The sequence below is a fragment of the Pristiophorus japonicus genome, chromosome 31, assembly GCF_044704955.1.
Source record: "Pristiophorus japonicus isolate sPriJap1 chromosome 31, sPriJap1.hap1, whole genome shotgun sequence".
In the NCBI taxonomy this organism is placed as follows: domain Eukaryota; kingdom Metazoa; phylum Chordata; class Chondrichthyes; family Pristiophoridae; genus Pristiophorus; species Pristiophorus japonicus.
Window position 1 is genome coordinate 6,641,120 of NC_092007.1, and position 22,363 is coordinate 6,663,482.

General features: G+C 48.6%; 1 protein-coding gene across 8 annotated transcripts; it reads right to left on the bottom strand.

Moving 5' to 3' along the window:
- Positions 1–203: 203 nt before the first annotated feature.
- On the bottom strand, positions 204–21,373 carry LOC139240377 (phospholipase A2 inhibitor and Ly6/PLAUR domain-containing protein-like). 8 transcript variants are annotated; one of them, XM_070868855.1, is made up of 13 exons: positions 21,273–21,373; positions 17,478–17,599; positions 16,681–16,794; positions 16,227–16,364; positions 13,078–13,221; positions 12,038–12,193; positions 11,016–11,039; positions 7,498–7,593; positions 4,905–4,967; positions 4,511–4,573; positions 3,767–3,826; positions 3,272–3,334; positions 204–376 (listed from the first exon to the last, which is right to left on the bottom strand). In XM_070868855.1, the coding sequence occupies exons 2-13, from the start codon at positions 17,548–17,550 to the stop codon at positions 321–323; spliced, it is 1,050 nt and encodes a 349-aa protein (XP_070724956.1). In that variant the 5' UTR covers positions 17,551–17,599; positions 21,273–21,373; the 3' UTR covers positions 204–320. The 8 variants fall into 8 exon arrangements, with proteins under 8 accessions (XP_070724956.1, XP_070724957.1, XP_070724958.1 ...); XM_070868856.1 differs by having other exon boundaries at positions 21,259–21,373; XM_070868857.1 differs by lacking the exon at positions 11,016–11,039.
- Between the last annotated feature and the right edge of the window lie 990 nt (positions 21,374–22,363).

Genomic DNA, 22,363 nt, shown 5'->3' on the forward strand with positions numbered 1-22,363 from the left:
GCCAACTGTCGCGGTGTCATGCCGATTTGCGATTTCTCATGAGAACTCACTTCTTGGTGGGCCAGGACTCGGGAGCGGGGGATGAGGCCGGGAGCCGTGGACAAGGCGAGGCTGGGGAGGACTTGAGAGCAAGCGTGGCGTTAAAAGCTAAAGTTTATTTCCACCAGTGGAGATTTGGACAAGGCGACACTTCAGAGGCTCTGTATTGTCAGAAATGTTTATTCGGCAGCTGTCCAAAAACAACTGAAAAAATTACCAATAACAGGAACAGACAAAATTACTCAGGTGTTGGGACTGCTCCTTCCGGCTAAAGTACCCGATTATGATGAAGATACAGTTATCAATCTATTGTCATGATTTCCATCGGTGACCACATCTGAGGATGAAAAGCAAACAACCGTGAATAAGTGGAACCACTTTTCGATCCAGAATGAACAGCAAACTTTTACCTGCTGTTCTCGTAAAACAAATAGTGCAAGCTGCGATTAACTGAAACCGTCAACAGCTACTCTACGAGCGATACCTGCGTCTGCGCACATACAGAGGCTGAACTCCAAGTCATAGTCATCGTATTTACTGAGGCGTATAAAAGCATAGGCCTTACGCTAAATATCCGCAAGACAAAGGTCCTCCACCAGCCTGTCCTCGCCGTACAGCACTCTCCCGTGCCCCCTCCCCCAGTCATCAAGATCCAAGGCGCGGCCCTAGACAACATAGACCATTTCCCATACGCAGGAGCCTCTTATCAACAAGAGCAGACATTGACGACGAGATTCAACATCGCCTCCAGTGCGCCAGCGCAACCTTCGGCCACTGATCAAAAGACCAGGCCCTCATATCCACCAACAAGCTCATGGTCAGCAGGACTGTAGTAATACCCGCCCTCCTGTACGGCTCAGAGACTTGGACCATATACAGAAGACACCTCAAGTCGCTGGAGAAATACCACCAACGATGTCTCCAAGATCCTACAAATCCCCTGGGAGGACAGACGCACCAACGTTAGTGTCCTCGACCAGGCCAACATCCCCAGCATTGAAGCACTGACCACACTTGATCAGCTCCGCTGGGCAGGCCACATTGTTCGCATGTCAGACACGAGGCTCCCAAAGCAAGCGCTCTACTCTGAACTCCTTCACGGTAAGCAAGCCAAAGATGGGCAGAGGAAACATTACAAGGACTCCCTCAAAGCCTCCCTGATAAAGTGCAACATCCCCACCGACACCTGGGAGTCCCTGGCCAAAGACCGCCCTAAGTGGAGAAAGTGCATCCGGGAGGGCGCTGAGCACCTCAAGTCTCATCACCGAGAGCGTGCAGAAATCAAGCGCAGGCAGCAGAAAGAGTGTGCAACAAACCAGTCCCACCCTCCCTTTCTCTCAACGACTATCTGTCCCACCTGTGACAGGGACTGTGGTTCTCATATTGGACTGTTCAGCCACCTAAGGACTCACTTTTAGAGAGGAAGCAAGTCTTCCTCGATTCCGAGGGACTGCCTATGATGATGATGGAAATTGCGAACTGCGCAGCAGATGTCCTCCCAACCAGTAAAACGCAGGTTCGGCCCCAACTGGAGTAATGAGTCCGATTCTGGGCATCGCACTTTGAGAAAGATGTGAAGGCCTTAGAGAAGTTGCAGAGGAGATTTATGAGAATAATTCCAGGGATGAGGGGACTTTAGTGGATGGTCTGGAGAAGCTGGGGTTGTTCTCCTTAGTGCAGAGAAGGATCAGAGGAGATTTGATCGAGATGTTCAAAATCATGAGGGATTCAGACAGAGTCGATACAGCAAAACTGTTCCCATTGGTGGAAGGGTTGAGAACCAGAGGACTTTTAAGGTGATTGGCAGACAATCCAGAGGTGACACGAGGAAAAATTAGGTTTACACAGTTAGGATCTGGAATGTGCTGCCTGAAAGGGCGGTGGAGGCAGATTAAATCGTGGCTTTCAAAAGAGAATTGTTAAGTACCTGAAGGAAATTTTTTTGCAGGACTATGGGGAAAGGGTGGGGGAGTGGGACTTGTTGAAGTGCTCTTTCAGAGAGCTAGCATGGGCTTGATGAGCTGAATGGCCGCCTTCTGTGCTGTGACCATTCCATGATTTGTAAATTTAAACAGATGCAGGGCACTGGCAGCCCCTCGAGCCAGTTACACAGGAACAGGAAGAGGCCATTCAGCCCCTCAAGACTGCATCATAGGAACAGGAGGAGGCCATTCAGCCCTCGAGCCTATTGCATAGCAACAGGAGGAGCCCATTCAGCTTCTCAAACCTGTTACACAGGAATAGGAGGAAGGCGTTCAGTCACTCGAACCTGCTAAATAAGAGGTGATGGCCATTCAGCCTCTCAGTCCTGTTGCATAGGAACAGTAGGTGGCAATTTTCCCCTCATGCCCGGTACAATGGGTCCCATCCTGTTCCTATCAGACCCTCAAGCCTGTTACAGAGGAACAGGAGGAGTCTGTTCAGCCAATCGGACCTGTTAAAGAAACAGTAGGAGGCCATACAGCCCCTCGTCCATGTTAAAAAGGAACATGAAGGGCCCATTCACCCCTTCGAGCTGCTTGTGTAGGAAGAGGAGGCGGCCTATTACAGGTCCGCAGATTGCAGTCGTTGGCCGTTTGGTGTATATATTCTGGGAAATACACCAGAGGTGAATTCCTACCGTCGCTAATGGCCAGCCTTCCACTACTAGTCGCTAGCGTCTCTGGGCTTGTCGATATGGCTCCTGATTCAGCAAATCCAGGGATGAGAGGAGAAATGAAGAGATGATAAAACCAAAAACTAGACATTGCATGCTCCTGACTTAATAATCTTCCTGGGATTCAATCCAACATGTTACATGGGAACAGGAGGAGGCCCATTAAGCCCCTCGAGCCTGTTACACAGGAACAGGAGAGGCCCATTCAGCCCCTTGAGCCTGTTACACAGGAACAGGAGAGGCCCATTCAGCCCCTTGAGCCTGTTACACAGGAACAGGAGAGGCCCATTCAGCCCCTTGAGCCTGTTACACAGGAACAGGAGAGGCCCATTCAGCCCCTTGAGCCTGTTACACAGGAACAGGAGAGGCCCATTCAGCCCCTTGAGCCTGTTATGTAGAAACAGAAGGAGGGCCATTCAGCCCCTTGAGCCTGTTACACAGGAACAGGAGAGGCCCATTCAGCCCCTTGAGCCTGTTATGTAGAAACAGGAGGAGGCCTGCTACAGGTCCACAGATCCTAGTCATTGGGCGTTTGGTATATTTGTTCTGGGAAATACATGAGAGGTGAATTCCTACCCTTGCTATCGGCCAGCCTTCCAGTCTTAGTCGCTGGCGTCTCTCGGCTCATTGATATGATTCCTGATTCACAAAATCCAGGGGAGGAGAGGAGAAATGAAGAGATCATTAAACCAAAGACTACACATTCCACAATCCTGACTTAATAATCTTCCTGGGATTCAATCCAACACATTACATAGGAGGCCCATTCAGCCCCTCACGCCTGTAACAGAAGAACAGGAGGCCATACAGCCCATCGGACCTTTACAGGAACAGTAGGAGGTTATACAGCCCTTCACCCCTGTTAAAATGGATCAGGAGGAGCCCATTCAGCCCCTCGAGCCACTTGTATAGTAAGAGAAGGGTCATTCAGCACCTCAAACCTGCTTTAGATAGGAACAGGAGGTCCATCCTGTATAAGAACAGGAGGAGGCCTGTAGCAGGTCCACAGATCACATTTGTTGGGCATTTGGTTTATTTGGATGGGGAATAATACAAGATGTGAATTCCTACCTTCGCTATCGATCAGCCATCTGTCACCAGTCTCTGCCGTCACCGGGTACCTCGATGCTCCTGAGTCACCAAATCCAGGGGAAGAGAGGAGAAATGAAGAGATCATTAAACCAAAGACTAGACAGTCAATCTCCTGACTTAATAATCTTCCATGGATTCAATCTAACACGTTACATAGCAACAGGAGGAGCCCATTCAGCCCCTCGAGCCTGTTACACAGGAACTGAAGGTGGCCCGTTCAGCCCATCAGCCCTGTTATTGGAACAGGAGGAGGACATACTGCCCATCGAGTCTGTTACATAGGCCCGTTCAGCCCTCGAGCCTGTTACATAGGAACAGGATGGGGCCCATTCAGCCCATCAGCCCTGTTATTGGAACAGGAGGAGGACATACTGCCCATCGAGCCTGTTACACAAGAACAGGAGGCCCATTCAGCCCCTTGAGCCTGTTACACAGGAACAGGAGGAGGCCCCTTGAGCCTGTTACATAGGAACAGGAGGAGTCTGTTCAGCCCATCGGACCTGTTATCGGAACAGGAGGTGGATATGTTGCCCCTCGCTCCTGTTAAAAAGGAGAAGCCCGTTCAGCCCTCGAGCCGCTTGTATAGGAACAGGAGAAGGGCATTCAGCACCTCGAACCTGCTCTATATAGGAACAGGAGGAGGCCTCTTACAGGTTCACAGATCGTAGTCGTTGGGCGTTTGGTGTATTTGTTCTGGGAATAACATGAGATTTTAATTCCTACCATCGCTTTCGTGCAGCCATCTGCTAGAAGTTGATGGCGTCACTGGGTCTTTTGATGTGGCTCCTGATTCACCAAATCCAGGGGAAGGGAGGAGAAATGAAGAGATCGTTAAACCAAAATCTATACATTCCATGTTCCTGACATAATAATCTTCCTGGGATTCAACACATTACATAGGAACAGGAGGCGGCTATTCAGCCCCACGAGCCTGCATCATAGGAACAGGAGGAGGCCATTCAGCCACTCGAGCCTGTTACACAGGAACAGGAGGAGGCCCATTCAGTCCCTTGAGCCTGTTTAGAAACAGGAGGCGGCCTATTACAGGTCCACAGATTGCAGTCGTTGGCCGTTTGGTGTATATGTTCTGGGTAATACACGAGAGGTGAATTCCTACCGTCGCTAATGGCCAGCCTTCCACTACTAGTCGCTAGCATCTCTGGGCTTGTCGATATGGCTCCTGATTCAGCAAATCCAGGGATGAGAGGAGAAATGAAGAGATCATTAAACCAAAGACTAGACATTGCATGCTCCTAATTTAATAATCTTCCTGGGATTCAATCCAACACATTACGTAGGAACAGGGGGAGCCCAGGGGGCTCAATAGGCCGGTGAGTTTAACATCTGTAGTGGGGAAAATGCTTGAAGCTATCATTAAGGAAGAAATAGCGGGACATCGAGATAGGAATAGTGCAATCAAGCAGACACAACATGGATTCATGAAGGGGAAATCATGTTTAACTAATTTACTGGAATTCTTTGAGGATATAACGAGCATGGTGGATAGAGGTGTACCGATGGATGTGGTGTATTTAGATTTCCAAAAGGCATTCGATAAGGTGCCACACAAAAGGTTACTGCAGAAGATAAAGGTACGCGGAGTCAGAGGAAATGTATTAGCATGGATCGAGAATTGGCTGGCTAACAGAAAGCAGAGAGTCGGGATAAATGGGTCCTTTTCGGGTTGGAAATCGGTGGTTAGTGGTGTGCCACAGGGATCGGTGCTGGGACCACAACTGTTTACAATATACATAGATGACCTGGAAGAGGGGACAGAGTGTAGTGTAACAAAATTTGCAGATGACACAAAGATTAGTGGGAAAGCGGGTTGTGTAGAGGACACAGAGAGGCTGCAAAGAGATTTAGATCAGTTAAGCGAATGGGCTAAGGTTTGGCAGATGGAATACAATGTCGGAAAATGTGAGGTCATCCACCTTGGGAAAAAAAAACAGTAAAAGGGAATATTATTTGAATGGGGAGAAATTACAACATGCTGAGGTGCAGAGGGACCTGGGGGTCCTTGTGCATGAAACTCTTTTTGGAGTTTATCTGTAAAAACAAAAGACATTAAACCGTGCCACCCTACCTGGGTGACACACCAGACATTTACAAGGCCCTTTTTTTTCCTTTTTTTTTTGTGTGTTTTTTTTTTTGGCACTCCTTGTGCATGAAACTCTTTTAGAGTCTACCTGCAAAACATAAACATTAAACTGTGCCACCCGACCTGGGTGACACACCAGACATTTACAAGGCCCTTTTTTTCCTTTTTTTAGTTTTTTTTTTTGTGTTTTTCTTTATTTTGGTTTTTTTTTGGGCACTAAAATCACAATTTTTCCGGTGCCCCCTCTAAAAGGGAAGGGGACACTAAAAACACCGGCAATTAAAACAAATTAAACTTTAAAACGTAAAATCAAATTAAAATTTGGTTGCCGGGCGTGATGATGTCCTTGTGCATGAAACTCTTTTGAGTGAAACTCTTTTGAGATCCTTGTGCATGAATCCCAAAAAGTTAGTTTGCAGGTGCAGCAGGTAATCAGGAAGGCGAATGGAATGTTGGCCTTCATTGCGAGAGGGATGGAGTACAAAAGCAGGGAGGTCCTGCTGAAACTGTACATGGTATTGGCGAGGCCGCACCTGGAGTACTGCGTGCAGTTTTGGTCACCTTACTTAAGGAAGGATATACTGGCTTTGGAGGGGGTACAGAGACGATTCACTAGGCTGATTCCGGAGATGAGGGGGTTACCTTATGATGATAGATTGAGTAGACTGGGTCTTTACTCGTTGGAGTTCAGAAGGATGAGGGGTGATCTTATAGAAACATTTAAAATAATGAAAGAGATAGACAAGATAGAGGCAGAGAGGTTGTTTCCACTGGTCGGGGAGACTAGAACTAGGGGGCACAGCCTCAAAATACGGCGGAGCCAATTTAAAACCGAGTTGAGAAGGAATTTCTTCTCCCAGAGGGTTGGGAATCTGTGGAATTCTCTGCCCAAGGAAGCAGTTGAGGCTAGCTCATTGAATGTATTCAAGTCACAGATAGATAGATTTTTAACCAATAAGGGAATTAAGGGTTACGGGGAGCGGGCGGGTAAGTGGAGCTGAGTCCACGGCCAGATCAGCCATGATCTTGTTGAATGGCGGAGCAGGCTCGAGGGGCTAGATGGCCTACTCCTGTTCCTAATTCTTATGTTCTTATGTTCATTCAGCCTCTCGAGCCTTTTACATAGGAACAGGATGAGGACAGAAATTTGACACTGAACCACATAAGGAGATATTAGGACAGGTGTCCTAAAGCTTGGTCGAAGAGGTAAGTTTGAAGGAGCCTCTTAAAGGAGGAGAGAGTGGCGGAGAGGTTTCGGGAGGGAATTCCAGAACTCGGTGCGCAGGCAGCTAAAGGCACGGCCTGCCAGTGGTGGTCGGATGGAAATCGGGGAATTTGCAAATTGCCAGAATTGGAGGAGCGTCAAGATCTTGGAGGGGCTGGAGGAGGTTACAGAGATAGGGAGTCCTGGTCAGACTACACTTGGAGAACAGGTAATTTTATATGTTCTTGAAATGGATAAATTTGCAGATCGGGGGGCGGGGGAGGGTGGGAGAGGGACTAATTGGATATACTCTTTTAAAAGGGCCGGCACAGGCATGATGGGACAAGTGGCCTCATTCTGAGCTGTATAATTTCATGATTGCAAGTTGAAGTCCGTCATACTGACCACTTTTCCTTTGGCAGAAAAACCAATATATATTCAACAATATCAGGACTCCACCTAGGACTCCAATTACTATTCCAAAGATACATCTAGCGTTTTCTGCAGGAGAAATAAGAATGGCGATTAAAAAGCAATAATACTGACCAGAGCTGGGCTGCCCCATTCTGCAGTGCTGAGCTCAATGTAGGCCACGCACTGTCCTCTCTGCAATCTGATCCATTCCCTTTTAAGCAGGAACATAGGAACAGGAGACCATTCAGCCCCTCGGGCCTGTTACACAGGAACAGGAGGAGGCCGTTTATCCCCTTGAGCCTGTTACACAGGAACAGGAGGAGGCTGTTCAGCCCCTCTAGCCTGTTACACAGGAACAGGAGGAGGCTGTTCAGCCCCTCGAGCCTGTTACACAGGAACAGGAGGAGGCCCATTCAACCCCTTGGGTCTCTTACATAGGAACAGGAGGAGGCCGTTCAGCCCCTCGAGCCTGTTACACAGGAACAGGAGGAGGCCCATTCAACCCCTTGGGTCTCTTACATAGGAACAGGAGGAGACCGTTCAGCCCCTCGAGCCTGTTACACTGGTACAAGAGTAGACTGTTCAGCCCCTCGAGCCTGTTACATAGGAACAGAAGGAGACCATTCAGCCCCTCAAGCCTGTTACAAACGGGAGGAGGCCGTTCAGCCCCGTTGGGCCTATTACATAGGAACAGGAGGAAGCCGTTCAGCCTGTTATACTAGTAGAAGAGTAGACTGTTCAGCCCCTCGAGCCTCTTACATAGGAACAGGAGGAGACTATTCAGCCCCTCAAGCCTGTTACAAACAGGAGGAGGCCGTTCAGCCCCGTTGAGCCTGTTTATAGGAACAGGAGGAGGCTGTTCAGCCCCTCGGGCCTGTTACATAGGAACAGGAAGTGGCCATTCAGCTCCTCGAGGCTACTCTACCATTCAATAAGTTCACAGCTGATCTACCTCAATTCCACTTTCCCGTCTGATCTCCATATCTCTTGATTCACCAAATATACTCAATGATTCAGCATCTACAGCCTTTGGGTAGAGAATTCCAAAGATTCACAATCCCCCAAAGTGAAGAACTTCCTCCTCATCTCAGTCTTAAATGGCCCTTTTCCTGAGACTATGCCCCATTGTTCTAGACTCTACAGCCAGGGGAAATAACCTCTCAGCATCTGACCTGTCAGTCCCCCCTCAGGGTCTTATATGTTTCAATTAGATCACCTCTCATTCTTCTAAACTCCAGGGAGAATAGGCCCAATCTACTCAATCTGTCCTCATAGGACATCCCCCCCCTCCCAGAGATCAATGTAGTGAACCTTTATTGTATCTTCCTCATATAGGGAGACCAAAACTGCACAGGCCCTGTACAATTATAGCAAGACATCCTTACTCTTGTACTCCAACCCCCTTGCAATAAAGGCCAACATGCCATTTGCCTTCCTAATTGCTTGCTGTACCTGCATGCTAATTCACGGCATTTCTTGTATGTTGACACCTAAATCTCTCTGAACACCAATATTTAATAATTCCTCAACATTTTCAGAATATTCTGTTTTTCTACCACAGTGAATAACCTCACATTTCCCCACATTGTACTCCATCTGCTAGCTTCTTGCCCTGTCTAGATCCTTTTGCAGGATCTTTGCGTCCTCCTCACAGCTTACTTTCCCACCTAGCTTTGTATCATCAGCAAACGTGGATACATTGCACTCGGTCCCTTCATCTAAGTTAAGAACATTGATTGTAAATGGTTGAGGCCCAAGCACTGATCCTTGTGGCACCCCACTAGTAACAGCCTGCCAATCTGAAAATGACCCCTTTATCCCTACTCTCTGTTTTCTGTCCGTTAACCAATCTTTTATCTCTGCTAATACATTGCCCCCAATCCCATGAGCCCTTATCTTGCATAACAGCCTTTTATGTGGCACCTTATTGAATACCTTTTGGAAATCTAAATATACTATGTCCACTACTTTCTCTTTATCTAACCTGCTAGTTACATCCTCAAAGAATTCTAATAATGTTGTTATACTCAACAATTCAGCATCTGCAGCCTTTGGGTCGAGAATTCCAAAGATTCACCATCCCTGAGTGAAGAATTTCCTCCTCATCTCAGTCTTTTCACCTTTTCCTGAGACTATGCCCCATTGTTCTAGACTCTACAGCCAGGGTAAACAACCTCTCAGCATCTCCCCTGTCAATCCCCCCTCAGGATTGAATAAAACCATTTTGATTCTGCCTAATCATATTATGATTTTCTCGGTGCCCCGTTACCACTTCCTTAATAATGGATTCCAGAATTTTCTCGACTATTGATGTCAGGCTAACTGGCATGCAGTTCCCTGTTTCCTCTCTCCCTCTTTTCTTGAATAGCGGGACTATATTTGCTACCTTCCAATCCACTGGGACCATTCTAGAATCTAGGGAATTTTGGAAGATCACAATCAATTGGGATTTGTCCGCTTTTAGTCCCATTAGTTTCTCTACTAATATTAATTACTTTAAGTCCCTCACTCTTATTAATCCCTTGGTTCGTCACTATTTTTGGTATGCTTTTTGTGTCTTCTACTGTGAAGATAGATGCAAAATATTTGTTTAAAGTCTCTGCAATTTCCTTATTCCCCATAATAATTTCTCCTGTCTCAGCCTCTAAGGGACCAATGTTTCCTTTTGCTACTCTCTTCCTTTTTACACACTTGCAGAACTTTTTACACTCTGTTTTTATATATCTTGCAAGTTTACTCTCATATTCTATTTTCGCCCTTTTTATCTATTTTTTGGTCATCCTTTGCTGGTTTCCGAAGCTCTCCCAATCAGGCTTACTAATACTATTCTTTGCACCATTATAAGCCTCTTCGTTTAATTTAATACTATCCTTAACTTCTTTAGTTAGCCACAGATGGATTACTTTTCCCGCGGAATTTTTATTTGTCAATGGAATATATATTGGCTGAAAATTTTGAAATATTTCTTTAAATGTTTGCCACTGCTTAACTATCATGATACCTTTTAATCTAATTTCCCAGTTTACCTTAGCCAGCTCACCCCTCATACCGATGTAATTGACTGTAATTTCGGAGTCGACTTAAGTCATTGAGTATATTAAAAGCTGAGACAGATAGATTTTTGGACTCATGAGGAATCGAGGGTGGGAATTGGGTGGGAAGGTGGAGTCGAGGTTGAAGATCGTCCCATGAGTTTATCAAATAGCGGAGCTGGCTCGAGGGGCAGTATGGCCTACTCCTGCTCCTAATTCTTACATTTTTAGAAGGAGGCCGTTCAGCTTCTAGGGCTTCTTGCAGAGGAACAGGAGGAGGCCATTTAGCTCCTCAAGCCTGTTAGAGAGGAATAGGAGGAGTCTGTTCAGCCCATCGAACCTGTTATAGGAACTGGAGGACATACAACCCCTTGCCTCATGTATAGGAACAGGACGAGAGCTGTTACAGGTCCACAGATTGCAGGCGTTGGTCTTTTGGTGTATTTATTCTGGAATAACATGGGATGTGAATCCTACCCTTGCAAACGATCTTGCTGGTCACTGGCGTCAATCCAATTCACCAAATCCAGAGGCAGAGAAGAGAAATGAAGAGATCATTAAACCAAAGACTACACATTCCACGCTCCTGACTTAATAATCTTCCTGAGATTCAATCCAGTACATTTACCATCTGGTATAGAACTTTTCCAATCATAAGCCTAGGTCACGCAAATTTGTAGGCCGTGTTAGAATCAGAAAATCTACAGCATAGAAGGAGGCCATTCGGCCCATCGTACCTGTGCCGACGAACTGAAAGAGCTTTTCAGTTAGTCTCACTCTCCTCCCCCCTGCTTCCACCCCACCCCTCACTTTCCCCATAGCCCTGACAAATTTTCCCTTCAAGTATTTATCCAATTCACCTTTTGAAAGATCCCATTGAATCTGCTTCCACCACCCTTTCCGGCATTGCATTCCAGATTGCAACAACTCACTGTTTAAAAAAAAAATACTCCTCCTCTCCCCTCTGGTTCTATTGTCAATGATCTGGTTACCGACCTTCCTGCCAGTGGAAACTGATGTTTCAGTTGATTTAACATTAAATTTCTACATTATTTCTTTCATCTATTTCTTTCTTTCCATCTTTCTTTCTTTCTTTCTTTCTTTCTTTCTTTCTTTCTTTCTTTCTTTCTTTCTTTCTTTCTTTCTTTCTTTCTTTCTTTCTTTCTTTCTTTCTTTCTTTCTTTCTTTCTTTCTTTCTTTCTTTCTTTCTTTTTCTTTCTTTCTTTCTTTCTTTCTTTCTTTCTTTCTTTCATCCTTCATTTCTTTCTTTCTCTACTTTCTATCTTTTTTTCTTTCCCTTTCCTTCCTTCCTTTCCTTCCTTCCTTTTGTTCTTTCTTTCTTTCTTTCTTTCTTTCTTTCTTTCTTTCTTTCTTTCTTTCTTTCTTTCTCTCTCTTTCTTCCCTTCTTCCATTAGCTTCTTTCTTTCTCTCTTTCTTTATCTCTCACTCCCTTTCTCTCTCTCACGTTATGGCGTTGAACTGTCATGCTCCGCTCTTACCGATTTGTGTGTCGGCAATCCTGGTGTTGCAGAGGTATCCCGCACAACACTCGGGAAGCTCAATGACCATGATACTGAAATGCTGAAAGGCGAAGGTGTGTCGGCATGCATCCTCCGAGGCGCAGCCCCTGGCGAAGAACGTGGGCCCGATCGGCACTAAACACAGACAGGTTAGATATCCAGGGGTTTGATGCAACAGTTGGTTAGAACGGGTGAGTTTGTGTCTGCGACATTGGCTCACTTTACGCGATGGGTGGTTTAACGGGACAGCACTATGACAGTGCTCGACTGGTCTATATACCTGTGTATCGCACTTGCTGCAATCACAATGCATTTTACAACACAGGAACAGGTGAAGGTGCATTTTAAAGATAATCTGGTTTTAATGATGTTGGTCGAGGGATAAATATTGGCCGCAGGACACCAGGGAGAACTCCCATGCTCTTCTTCAAATACTGGCCATGGGATCTTTTATGTTCACCTGAGAGGGCAGACGGGGCCGCGGTTTAATGTCTCATCCCGAAAGACAGGACTCCCTCAGCACTGCCCCTCCGACAGTGCAGTGCTCCCTCAGCACTGCCCCTCTGACACTGCGGCGCTCCCTCAGTACTGCCCCTCCGATAGTGCAGCGCTCCCTCAGCACTGCTCCTCCGACAGTGCAGCGCTACCTCAGCACTGCCCCTCCGACAGTGCGCCGCTCCCTCAGCACTGCCCCTCCGACAGTGCAGCGCTCCCTCAGCACTGCCCCTCCGACAGTGCGCCGCTCCCTCAGCACTGCCCCTCCGACAGTGCGGCGCTCCCTCAGCACTGCCCCTCCGACAGTGCGCCGCTCCCTCAGCACCGCCCCTCCGACAGTGCAGCGCTCCCTCAGCATTGCACTGGTTGTGTTGGCCTGGATTGCGGGGCTCAAGTCTCTGGAATAAAATGGAAACCCACGACCGACTGACTCAGAGGCAAGGGGGCTACACACTGCCACAGCTGACACCTCAGGTGCGTGGAATTACTTAAGTCTCACAACCATGGCAGAAGATTCAACGTACCTAAGTGCTGATAGCCTGTGAAATTTATGCAGCGGGTCTCCGACCCAACGCACTTCACTGTTTGTTCATTATCACTACAGGAAGCGGACGAGCTGTTAAAACACCCTCTGCATTCCATTCCATTCTGGGTGGTGTTCGGCGGCTCTGAAATGGAAAACAGAAAGCGAGATTCTTTTCACCTTAAGGAGAAACACGGGCTGGGTATTTTTGAATTAGTTCATTGTCTTGGTTAGAAACCAGCCTGCATTCTGCAACATGACCTTTGATTGTCTGCATAGCTACAGGAGGAGGCCATTCAGCCCCTCGAGCCTGTTCCGCCATTCAATTAATTCACGGCTGATCTATTCCATTTTAACCCGTCTGGATGGGTCGGAGATGAATTTCTCCAGATTTTTTTCCCCCCAAATTGGCCTGGGTTTTGACCTGGTTTTTGTCTCTCCCCGGAGATCACATAGAAACATAGAAAATAGGTGCAGGAGTAGGCCATTCGGCCCTTCGAGCCTGCACCGCCATTCAATGCCTTCATGGCTGAACATGCAACTTCAGTACCCCATTCCTGCTTTCTCGCCATAACCCTTGATCCCCCTAGTAGTAAGGACTACATCTAACTCCTTTTTGAATATATTTAGTGAATTGGCCTCAACAACTTCCTGTGGTAGAGAATTCCACAGGTTCACCACTCTCTGGGTGAAGAAGTTTCTCCTCATCTTGGTCCTAAATGGCTTACCCCTTATCCTTAGACTGTGACCCCTGGTTCTGGACTTCCCCAACATTGGGAACATTCTTCCTGCATCTAACCTGTCTAAAACTGTCAGAATTTTAAACGTTTCTATGAGATCCCCTCTCATTCTTCTGAACTCCAGTGAATACAAGCCCAGTTAATCCAGTCTTTCTTGATATGTCAGTCCCGCCATCCCGGGAATCAGTCTGGTGAACCTTCGCTGCACTCCCTCAATAGCAAGAATGTCCTTCCTCAAGTTAGGAGACCAAAACTGTACACAATACTCCAGGTGTGGCCTCACCAAGGCCCTGTACAACTGTAGTAACACCTCCCTGCCCCTGTACTCAAATCCCCTCGCTATGAAGGCCAACATGCCATTTGCTTTCTTAACCGCCTGCTGTACCTGAATGCCAACCTTCAATGACTGATGTACCATGACACCCAGGTCTCGTTGCACCTCCCCTTTTCCTAATCTGTCACCATTCAGATAATAGTCTGTCTCTCTGTTTTTACCACCAAAGTGGATAACCTCACATTTATCCACATTATACTTCATCTGCCATGCATTTACACACTCACCTAACCTGTCCAAGTCACTCTGCAGCCTCATAGCATCCTCCTCGCAGCTCACACTGCCACCCAACTTAGTGTCATCCGCAAATTTGGAGATACTACATTTAATCCCCTCGTCTTAATCATTAATGTACAATGTAAACAGCTGGGGCCCCAGCACAGAACCTTGCGGTACCCCACTAGTCACTGCCTGCCATTCTGAAAAGTACCCATTTACTCCTACTCTTTGCTTTCTGTCTGCCAACCAGTTCTCAATCCACGTCAGCACACTACCCCCAATCCCATGTGCTTTAACTTTGCACATTAATCTCTTGTGTGGGACCTTGTCGAAGGCCTTCTGAAAGTCCAAATACACCACATCAACTGGTTCTCCTTTGTCCACTTTACTGGAAACATCCTCAAAAAATTCCAGAAGATTTGTCAAGCATGATTTCCCTTTCACATATCCATGTTGACTTGGACCTATCATGTCACCTCTTTCCAAATGCGCTGCTATGACGTCCTTAATAATTGATTCCATCATTTTACCCACTACCGATGTCAGGCTGACCGGTCTATAATTCTCTCTCCTTTTTTAAAAAGTGGGGTTACATTGGCTACCCTCCACTCCATAGGAACTGATCCCGAGTCTATGGAATGTTGGAAAATGACTGTCAATGCATCCGCTATTTCCAAGGCCACCTCCTTAAGTACTCTGGGATGCAGTCCATCAGGCCCTGGGGATTTATCGGCCTGATGGCCTGATGGCTCCGGTTGGGGTGGAGTGTACAATATTTCAGTGTAAGGGGTGTTGCAGTTGTGTGCGGTGGACTGGTTGGGCTGGGTGCTCTTTACCTTTCCACCATTGTTCATTGTTCGTAGGTTTATATGTAAACTTCAGGACTGCTGACCAAGCGCCATGCGGCCCATTGACGGCCGGCGCGGACACGATGGGCCGAAATGGCCTCCTTCTGCGCTGTTAATTTCTGTAATTCTATATTTAATTCTATATCCCTTGATAACCTTACCCAGCAACAATCTGTCGATCTCAGTCTTGACAACTCCAATTATCTGATCATCCCCTTGTTCTCGAACCAAAGGAAATATCATAGTGGGAGCTTTACTCTGTATCTAACCCGTGCTGTCTCTATCCTGCGAGTATTTGTTGGGACAGTGTAGATGGAGCTTTACTCTGTATCTCAACCTCGTACCTGCCCTGGGGGTGTTTGATGGGGCAGAGTAGAGGAAGGTTTTCCCCTGCATCTAGCCTGTGCTGTACTGGCCCTGGGAGTGTTTGATGGGAAAGTGTATAGGGAGCTTTACTCTATTAAATCCTTGTTGTACCTACCCTGGGAGTATTTAATGGGACAGTGTAGTAAGAGCTTTACTCTGTATCTAACCTGTGCTGTCCCTGCCCTGGGAGTGTTTGATGGGACAGTGTGGAGGGAGATTTACTCTGTATCTAAACTTTGTTGCACCTGCCCTGGGGTGTTGATTGGACAGTGTAAAGGAAGGTTTCCCCCTGTATCTAATCTGTGCGGTACCTGCCCTGGGAGTGTTTGATGGGACAGTGTAGAGGGAGCTTTACTCTGTATCTAACCCAGTGCTGTACCTGCCCTGGGAGTGTTTGATGGGACAGTGCAGAAGGAGCTTTATTCTGTATTTAACCCCGTGCTGTACCTGCCCCGGGCATGTTTTATGTGATAGTGTTGCGAGAGGATTGTTTGGATCATTGTCAGGCTTTTTGATGTGGAAGCAAGTCATCCTCGAGAAAGAGGGTAAATTTTGCTCAGTTGCATTATAATTGAATGGGACAGACTCGTTATCAAACTAATCAATTGGATTTGAATTGGATTATCAGGCTCTGTAACCTTACCTGCAGTCATGTACCTATTGCAGAGATCAGATGTACAACATCTGCTGGTCTGGGAGATGGACACAACTCCACTGCTGAACGATAGGGGCTCAGAGCATGACCCACAGGATTTACTAACCAGAAGTCTGGTCGTATTGTCTGAAAACAAGCACAGGTCGGAGCTGGGATTTCACACACTCTGCTCATTATAGTAGGAAGATAGGGAAGAAAGAAAAAGAGAGACGGAAAGAAAGGGAGAGAGAAAGAAAGAAAGATAGCAAGAAAGAATGACCAATAGGATGCCAGATAGTGAGAAAGAATGACCAAAAGAAAGAGAAGGAAAGAAAGAATGAGAGAAAGAAAGATAGAGAGAAAAAGAGCAAGACAGAGGAAGACAAAAAGAGTGAAAGAAAGAGAAAAAGTGAGGGAAAGATAGAACAACAGAAAATGTTGGAGAAAAAAGAGGAACACTTACCATAAGTTTCTCTGGCTGTCAGGATGAGGCAGGTGTCGGATCGGCAGGTGTCTTCTGCGGGCGAACAGTCGCCGGTGGTCGATTCACAAATGAAACAGGTCAGAGGTCCCATTGCTGGGAGAAATACAATGAACCACGTTGAGTCACGTTAAGAATTCTCAGCTGAGGTCAGCAACATAAGCCTCTCGGTGCAGCCTCCCGCCCCAGGATCACGGGCCACATGTGGAGAACCCAAGACTTTTGGGCTGACTCTCCTATCCCTGCTCCCATGTGGGCTAGGCTCATACCACACAGGAGGCCAATCGCACAGCGAGCCACATGAGGGAGGAAGGTATAGAAGGAAATGGTGATAGGGTGAAGTGAAGTTGGGCGGGAGGAGGCTCGTGTGGAGCATAAATAGTGCCAGGGGCCAGTCAGGCCGAGTGGCCTGTATCTGTGCTGTAAAACTCTGTGTTAAGCACGAGAGAAAGACCTGCATTTCTATAGCGCCTTTCACCACCTTAGGATATCCCAAAGCACCTCACAGCCAATGGACTACTTTTGAAGTGTGATCACTGTTGAAATGTAGGAGGCAGCCATATTGCGCACAGCAAGCTCCCACTAACAACAAGGTGATAACGACCGGATAATCTGTTTTTAGTGATGTTCCTTTGAGGCATAAATATTGGCCCAGGACTTCAGGGGAGAATTCCCCCGCTCTTCTGTAATGTTGTGTAATGTTACAGGAGTTCAGCCGGTGTCTAATTAACTTTCCCGATTGGCGATATAAAAGGTTTGTGAACAACAGATAATCGTACCTTCAGCAAACACCATGCGGAAAGTGAAGATTGTGAAGATTGCGAAGAACGTTTCCTCCTTTCCCCACGACATAATCCTCGGCGATGAGGCAACTTCTCACTGTGTGCTCTGAGACACTTCCCTGTGGACACAAACACAACCCAAAGTTACCTGGAACATTATGAATTATCGCACTTGCGCTGTGTATTCCCTGAACTCGGGAGAGTGAGCTCTGTGTGTTCTCTGAACTCGGGAGTGTGAGCGCTGTGTGTACTCTGAATTTGGCCTTGATTTAAGATTCCCCTGAACAGGGAGACAGGGCCTCGATTTAATATCATCCTGAACAGGGAGACGGGGCCTCGGTTTAACATCATCCTGAACAGGGAGACGGGGCCTCGATTTAATATCCCCCCTGAACAGGGAGACGGGGCCTCGGTTTAACATTCCCCCTGAACAGGGAGACAGGGCCTCGGTTTAACATCCCCCTGACCAGGGAGACGGGGCCTCGGTTTAACATCCCCCTGAACAGGGAAATGGGGCCTCAGTTGAACATTCCCCCCTGAACAGGGAGACGGGACCTCGGTTTAACATTCCCCTGAACAGGGAGACGGGGCCTCGGTTTAACATCATCCTGAACAGGGAGACGGGGCCTCGGTTTAACATTCCCCCTGAACAGGGAGACGGGGCCTCGGTTTAACATCATCCTGAACAGGGAGACGTAGCCTCGGTTTAACATTCCCCCTGAACAGGGAGACGGGGCCTCGGTTTAACATCATCCTGAACAGGGAGACGGGGCCTCGGTTTAACATCCCCCTGAACAGGGAGACGGGGCCTCGGTTTAACATCCCCCTGAACAGGGAGATGGGGCCTAGGTTTAACATCCCCTGAACAGGGAGACGTGGCCTCGGTTTAACATTCCCCCTGAACAGGGAGACTGGTCCTCGGTTTAACATCATCCTGAACAGGGAGACGTAGCCTCGGTTTAACATCATCCTGGACAGGGAGACGGGGCCTCGGTTTAACATCATCCTGAACAGGGAGACGTAGCCTCGGTTTAACATCATCCTGAACAGGGAGACGGGGCCTCGGTTTAACATCATCCTGAACAGGGAGACGTAGCCTCGGTTTAACATTCCCCCTGAACAGGGAGACGTAGCCTCGGTTTAACATTCCCCTGAACAGGGGACGGGGACTCGGTTTAACATTCCCCCTGAACAGGGAGACGGGGCCTCGGTTTAACATTCCCCCTGAACAGGGAGACGGGGCCTCGGTTTAACATTCCCCCTGAACAGGGAGACGGGGCCTCGGTTTAACCTGCCCCCTGAACAGGGAGACGGGGCCTCGGTTTAACATTCCCCTGAACAGGGAGACGGGGCCTCGGTTTAACATCATCCTGAACAGGGAGACGGGGCCTCGGTTTAACATTCCCCCTGAACAGGGAGATGGGGCCTCGGTTTAACATTCCCCCTGAACAGGGGACGGGGCCTCGGTTTAACATTCCCCCTGAACAGGGAGACGGGGCCTCGGTTTAACATCATCCTGAACAGGGAGACGGGGCCTCGGTTTAACATCATCCTGAACAGGGAGACGTAGCCTCGGTTTAACATTCCCCCTGAACAGGGAGACGGGGCCTCGGTTTAACATCATCCTGAACAGGGAGACGGGGCCTCGGTTTAACATCATCCTGAACAGGGAGACGGGGCCTCGGTTTAACATTCCCCCTGAACAGGGAGACGGGGCCTCGGTTTAACATTCCCCCTGAACAGGGAGACGTAGCCTCGGTTTAACATTCCCCCTGAACAGGGAGACGGGGCCTCGGTTTAACATTCCCCTGAACAGGGAGACGGGGCCTCGGTTTAACATCCCCCTGAACAGGGAGACGGGACCTCGGTTTAACATTCCCCTGAACAGGGAGACGGGACCTCGGTTTAACATCCCCCTGAACAGGGAGACGGGACCTCGGTTTAACATTCCCCTGAACAGGGAGACGGGGCCTCGGTTTAACATCATCCTGAACAGGGAGACGTAGCCTCGATTTAATATCCGTCCTGAACAGGGGTCGGGGCCTCGGTTTAACATCCCCCTGAACAGGGAGACGGGGCCTCGGTTTAACATTCCCCCTGAACAGGGAGACGGGGCCTCGGTTTAACATTCCCCCTGAACAGGGAGACGGGGCCTCGGTTTAACATCCCCCTGAACAGGGAGACGGGACCTCGGTTTAACATCCCCCCTGAACAGGGAGATGGGGCCTCGGTTTAACATCATCCTGAACAGGGAGACGGGGCCTCGGTTTAACATCCCCCTGAACAGGGAGACGGGGCCTCGGTTTAACATTCCCCCTGAACAGGGAGACGGGGCCTCGGTTTAACATTCCCCCTGAACAGGGAGACGGGGCCTCGGTTTAACATCCCCCTGAACAGGGAGACGGGACCTCGGTTTAACATTCCCCTGAACAGGGAGACGTAGCCTCGATTTAATATCCGTCCTGAACAGGGGACGGGGCCTCGGTTTAACATCCCCCTGAACAGGGAGACGGGGCCTCGGTTTAACATCATCCTGAACAGGGAGACGTAGCCTCGATTTAATATCCGTCCTGAACAGGGGACGGGGCCTCGGTTTAACATCATCCTGAACAGGGAGATGGGGCCTCGGTTTAATATCCGTCCTGAACAGGGAGACGGGGCCTCGATTTAACATTCCCCTGAACAGGGAGATGGGGCCTCGGTTTAGCATTCCCCTGAACAGGGAGACGGGGCCTCGGTTTAACATTCCCCTGAACAGGGAGACGGGCCCTCAGTTTAACATCATCCTGAACAGGGAGACGGGGCCTCGGTTTAACATTCCCCCTGAACAGGGAGATGGGGCCTCGGTTTAATATCCCCCCTGAACATGGAGACGGGGCCTCGGTTTAACATTCCCCTGAACAGGGAGACGGGGCCTCGGTTTAACATTCCCCTGAACAGGGAGACGGGGCCTCGGTTTAACATCATCCTGAACAGGGAGACGGGGCCTCGGTTTAACATCCCCCTGAACAGGGAGACGGGGCCTCGGTTTAACATTCCCCCTGAACAGGGAGATGGGGCCTCGATTTAACATTCCCCCTGAACAGGGAGACGGGGCCTCGGTTTAACATTCCCCCCTGAACAGGGAGACGTAGCCTCGGTTTAACATTCCCCCTGAACAGGGGACGGGGCCTCGGTTTAACATCCCCCCTGAACAGGGGACGGGGCCTCGGTTTAACATCCCCCCTGAACAGGGGACGTGGCCTCGGTTTAACATTCCCCCTGAACAGGGAGACGGGGCCTCGGTTTAACATTCCCCCTGAACAGGGAGACGGGGCCTCGGTTTAACATCCCCCTGAACATGGAGACGGGGCCTCGGTTTAACATCCCCCTGAACATGGAGACGGGGCCTCGGTTTAACATCCCCCTGAACATGGAGACGGGGCCTCGGTTTAACATCCCCCTGAACAGGGAGACGGGGCCTCGGTTTAACATTCCCCCTGAACAGGGAGACGGGGCCTCGGTTTAACATCCCCCTGAACATGGAGACGGGGCCTCGGTTTAACATTCCCCCTGAACAGGGAGACGGGGCCTCGGATTAACATCCCCCTGAACAGGGAGACGGGGCCTCGGTTTAACATCCCCCTGAACAGGGAGACGGGGCCTCAGTTTAACATCCCCCTGAACAGGGAGACGGGGCCTCGGTTTAACATTCCCCCTGAACAGGGAGACGGGGCCTCGGTTTAACATCCCACCGACCTTATGGGTTTAATGACTTTTACCCTAGCGCTAAACTCACGGTGTAACACTGACCAGTTGGCGTTGGTCTCGACGGCAGGCCCCAATGTGGTGTCCAGAATCAGCGTTGCAGCTTCGAACAACCTCCGGGAGCGAGGCTGTGATTTTGCAAAGCACATGTGGCTTTCTTAAAAGGGCAATGCATTGTCATTCTCTTAAAAGGGCAACACCTTCCGAAATGATCAATATGAAAATCACGTAACAATAGGCAGTTTTCAGACCTTACGGCTCAACTGCCTTCTTCAAAAAGAAAATTGATGTTAAAAATGGCGGTGAATTCCCAAATGGTGGTCTTCAGTTCTTAAAGCTGAATTACCTTCCGCACCAAGAAACAATGGGAAAAATGCTTCAGCACTAACACAAGTGGCTCGGCTAGCCAGGGAAGTGGCACCCAGCGTCTCGCACGCAGCATTCCAGCTTTGTTCAGGGGATCAGCACTGCAAGACAGGTCCTCTACCCACAGGAGCCAGGAGGCCTTCCAGCAAGAACGATGTGGGACCACATCACCGAGGTTGTCACTGCCAGCAGTGTGGCCCTCCACGACACGGCTCCAGTGCCGGAGAAGCTTCATGACCTCAGGCCACTGGTCAAAATCAGTGAATGCATCTTCAAAAGCCGTCTCCTACCAACTGCAACATCAGCCTCACACACTGCTTAATGCATGACTCCACCCTGACCCTCACTCACCTACCAACAATCTGTACCAAACACGAGACACGCCTCCCATTCCTAGCTCCACCTCACCCCTTTGAAGGAGACGTTGCTGGCCATTCTTGGCAGGGGCATGGCTGAACTCCTGGCCAGTGGCAGGGCTGCGAGGATACAAGATGTTGGCATCCTCATACATTATCCACCTCACATGAACTTCAATTTAAAATCCCGTCTGAATAGGGAGAAGGGGGCCGCGGCTTAACTTTCCCTGGCCAGCCACGATCTGTCAGAAGAGACTTATGTCTGTGACCACAACAAACCATGCTGGGTACAGATATATTGTAAATAAGTACAACAGATTTTATTAAGTAGTTTACTTCTAGTACAAAGAAATAATACTTAACATGGCGGTAGTCGACAGTCTGTTCCTTGAAACCTCAACGATAGCCCACTGA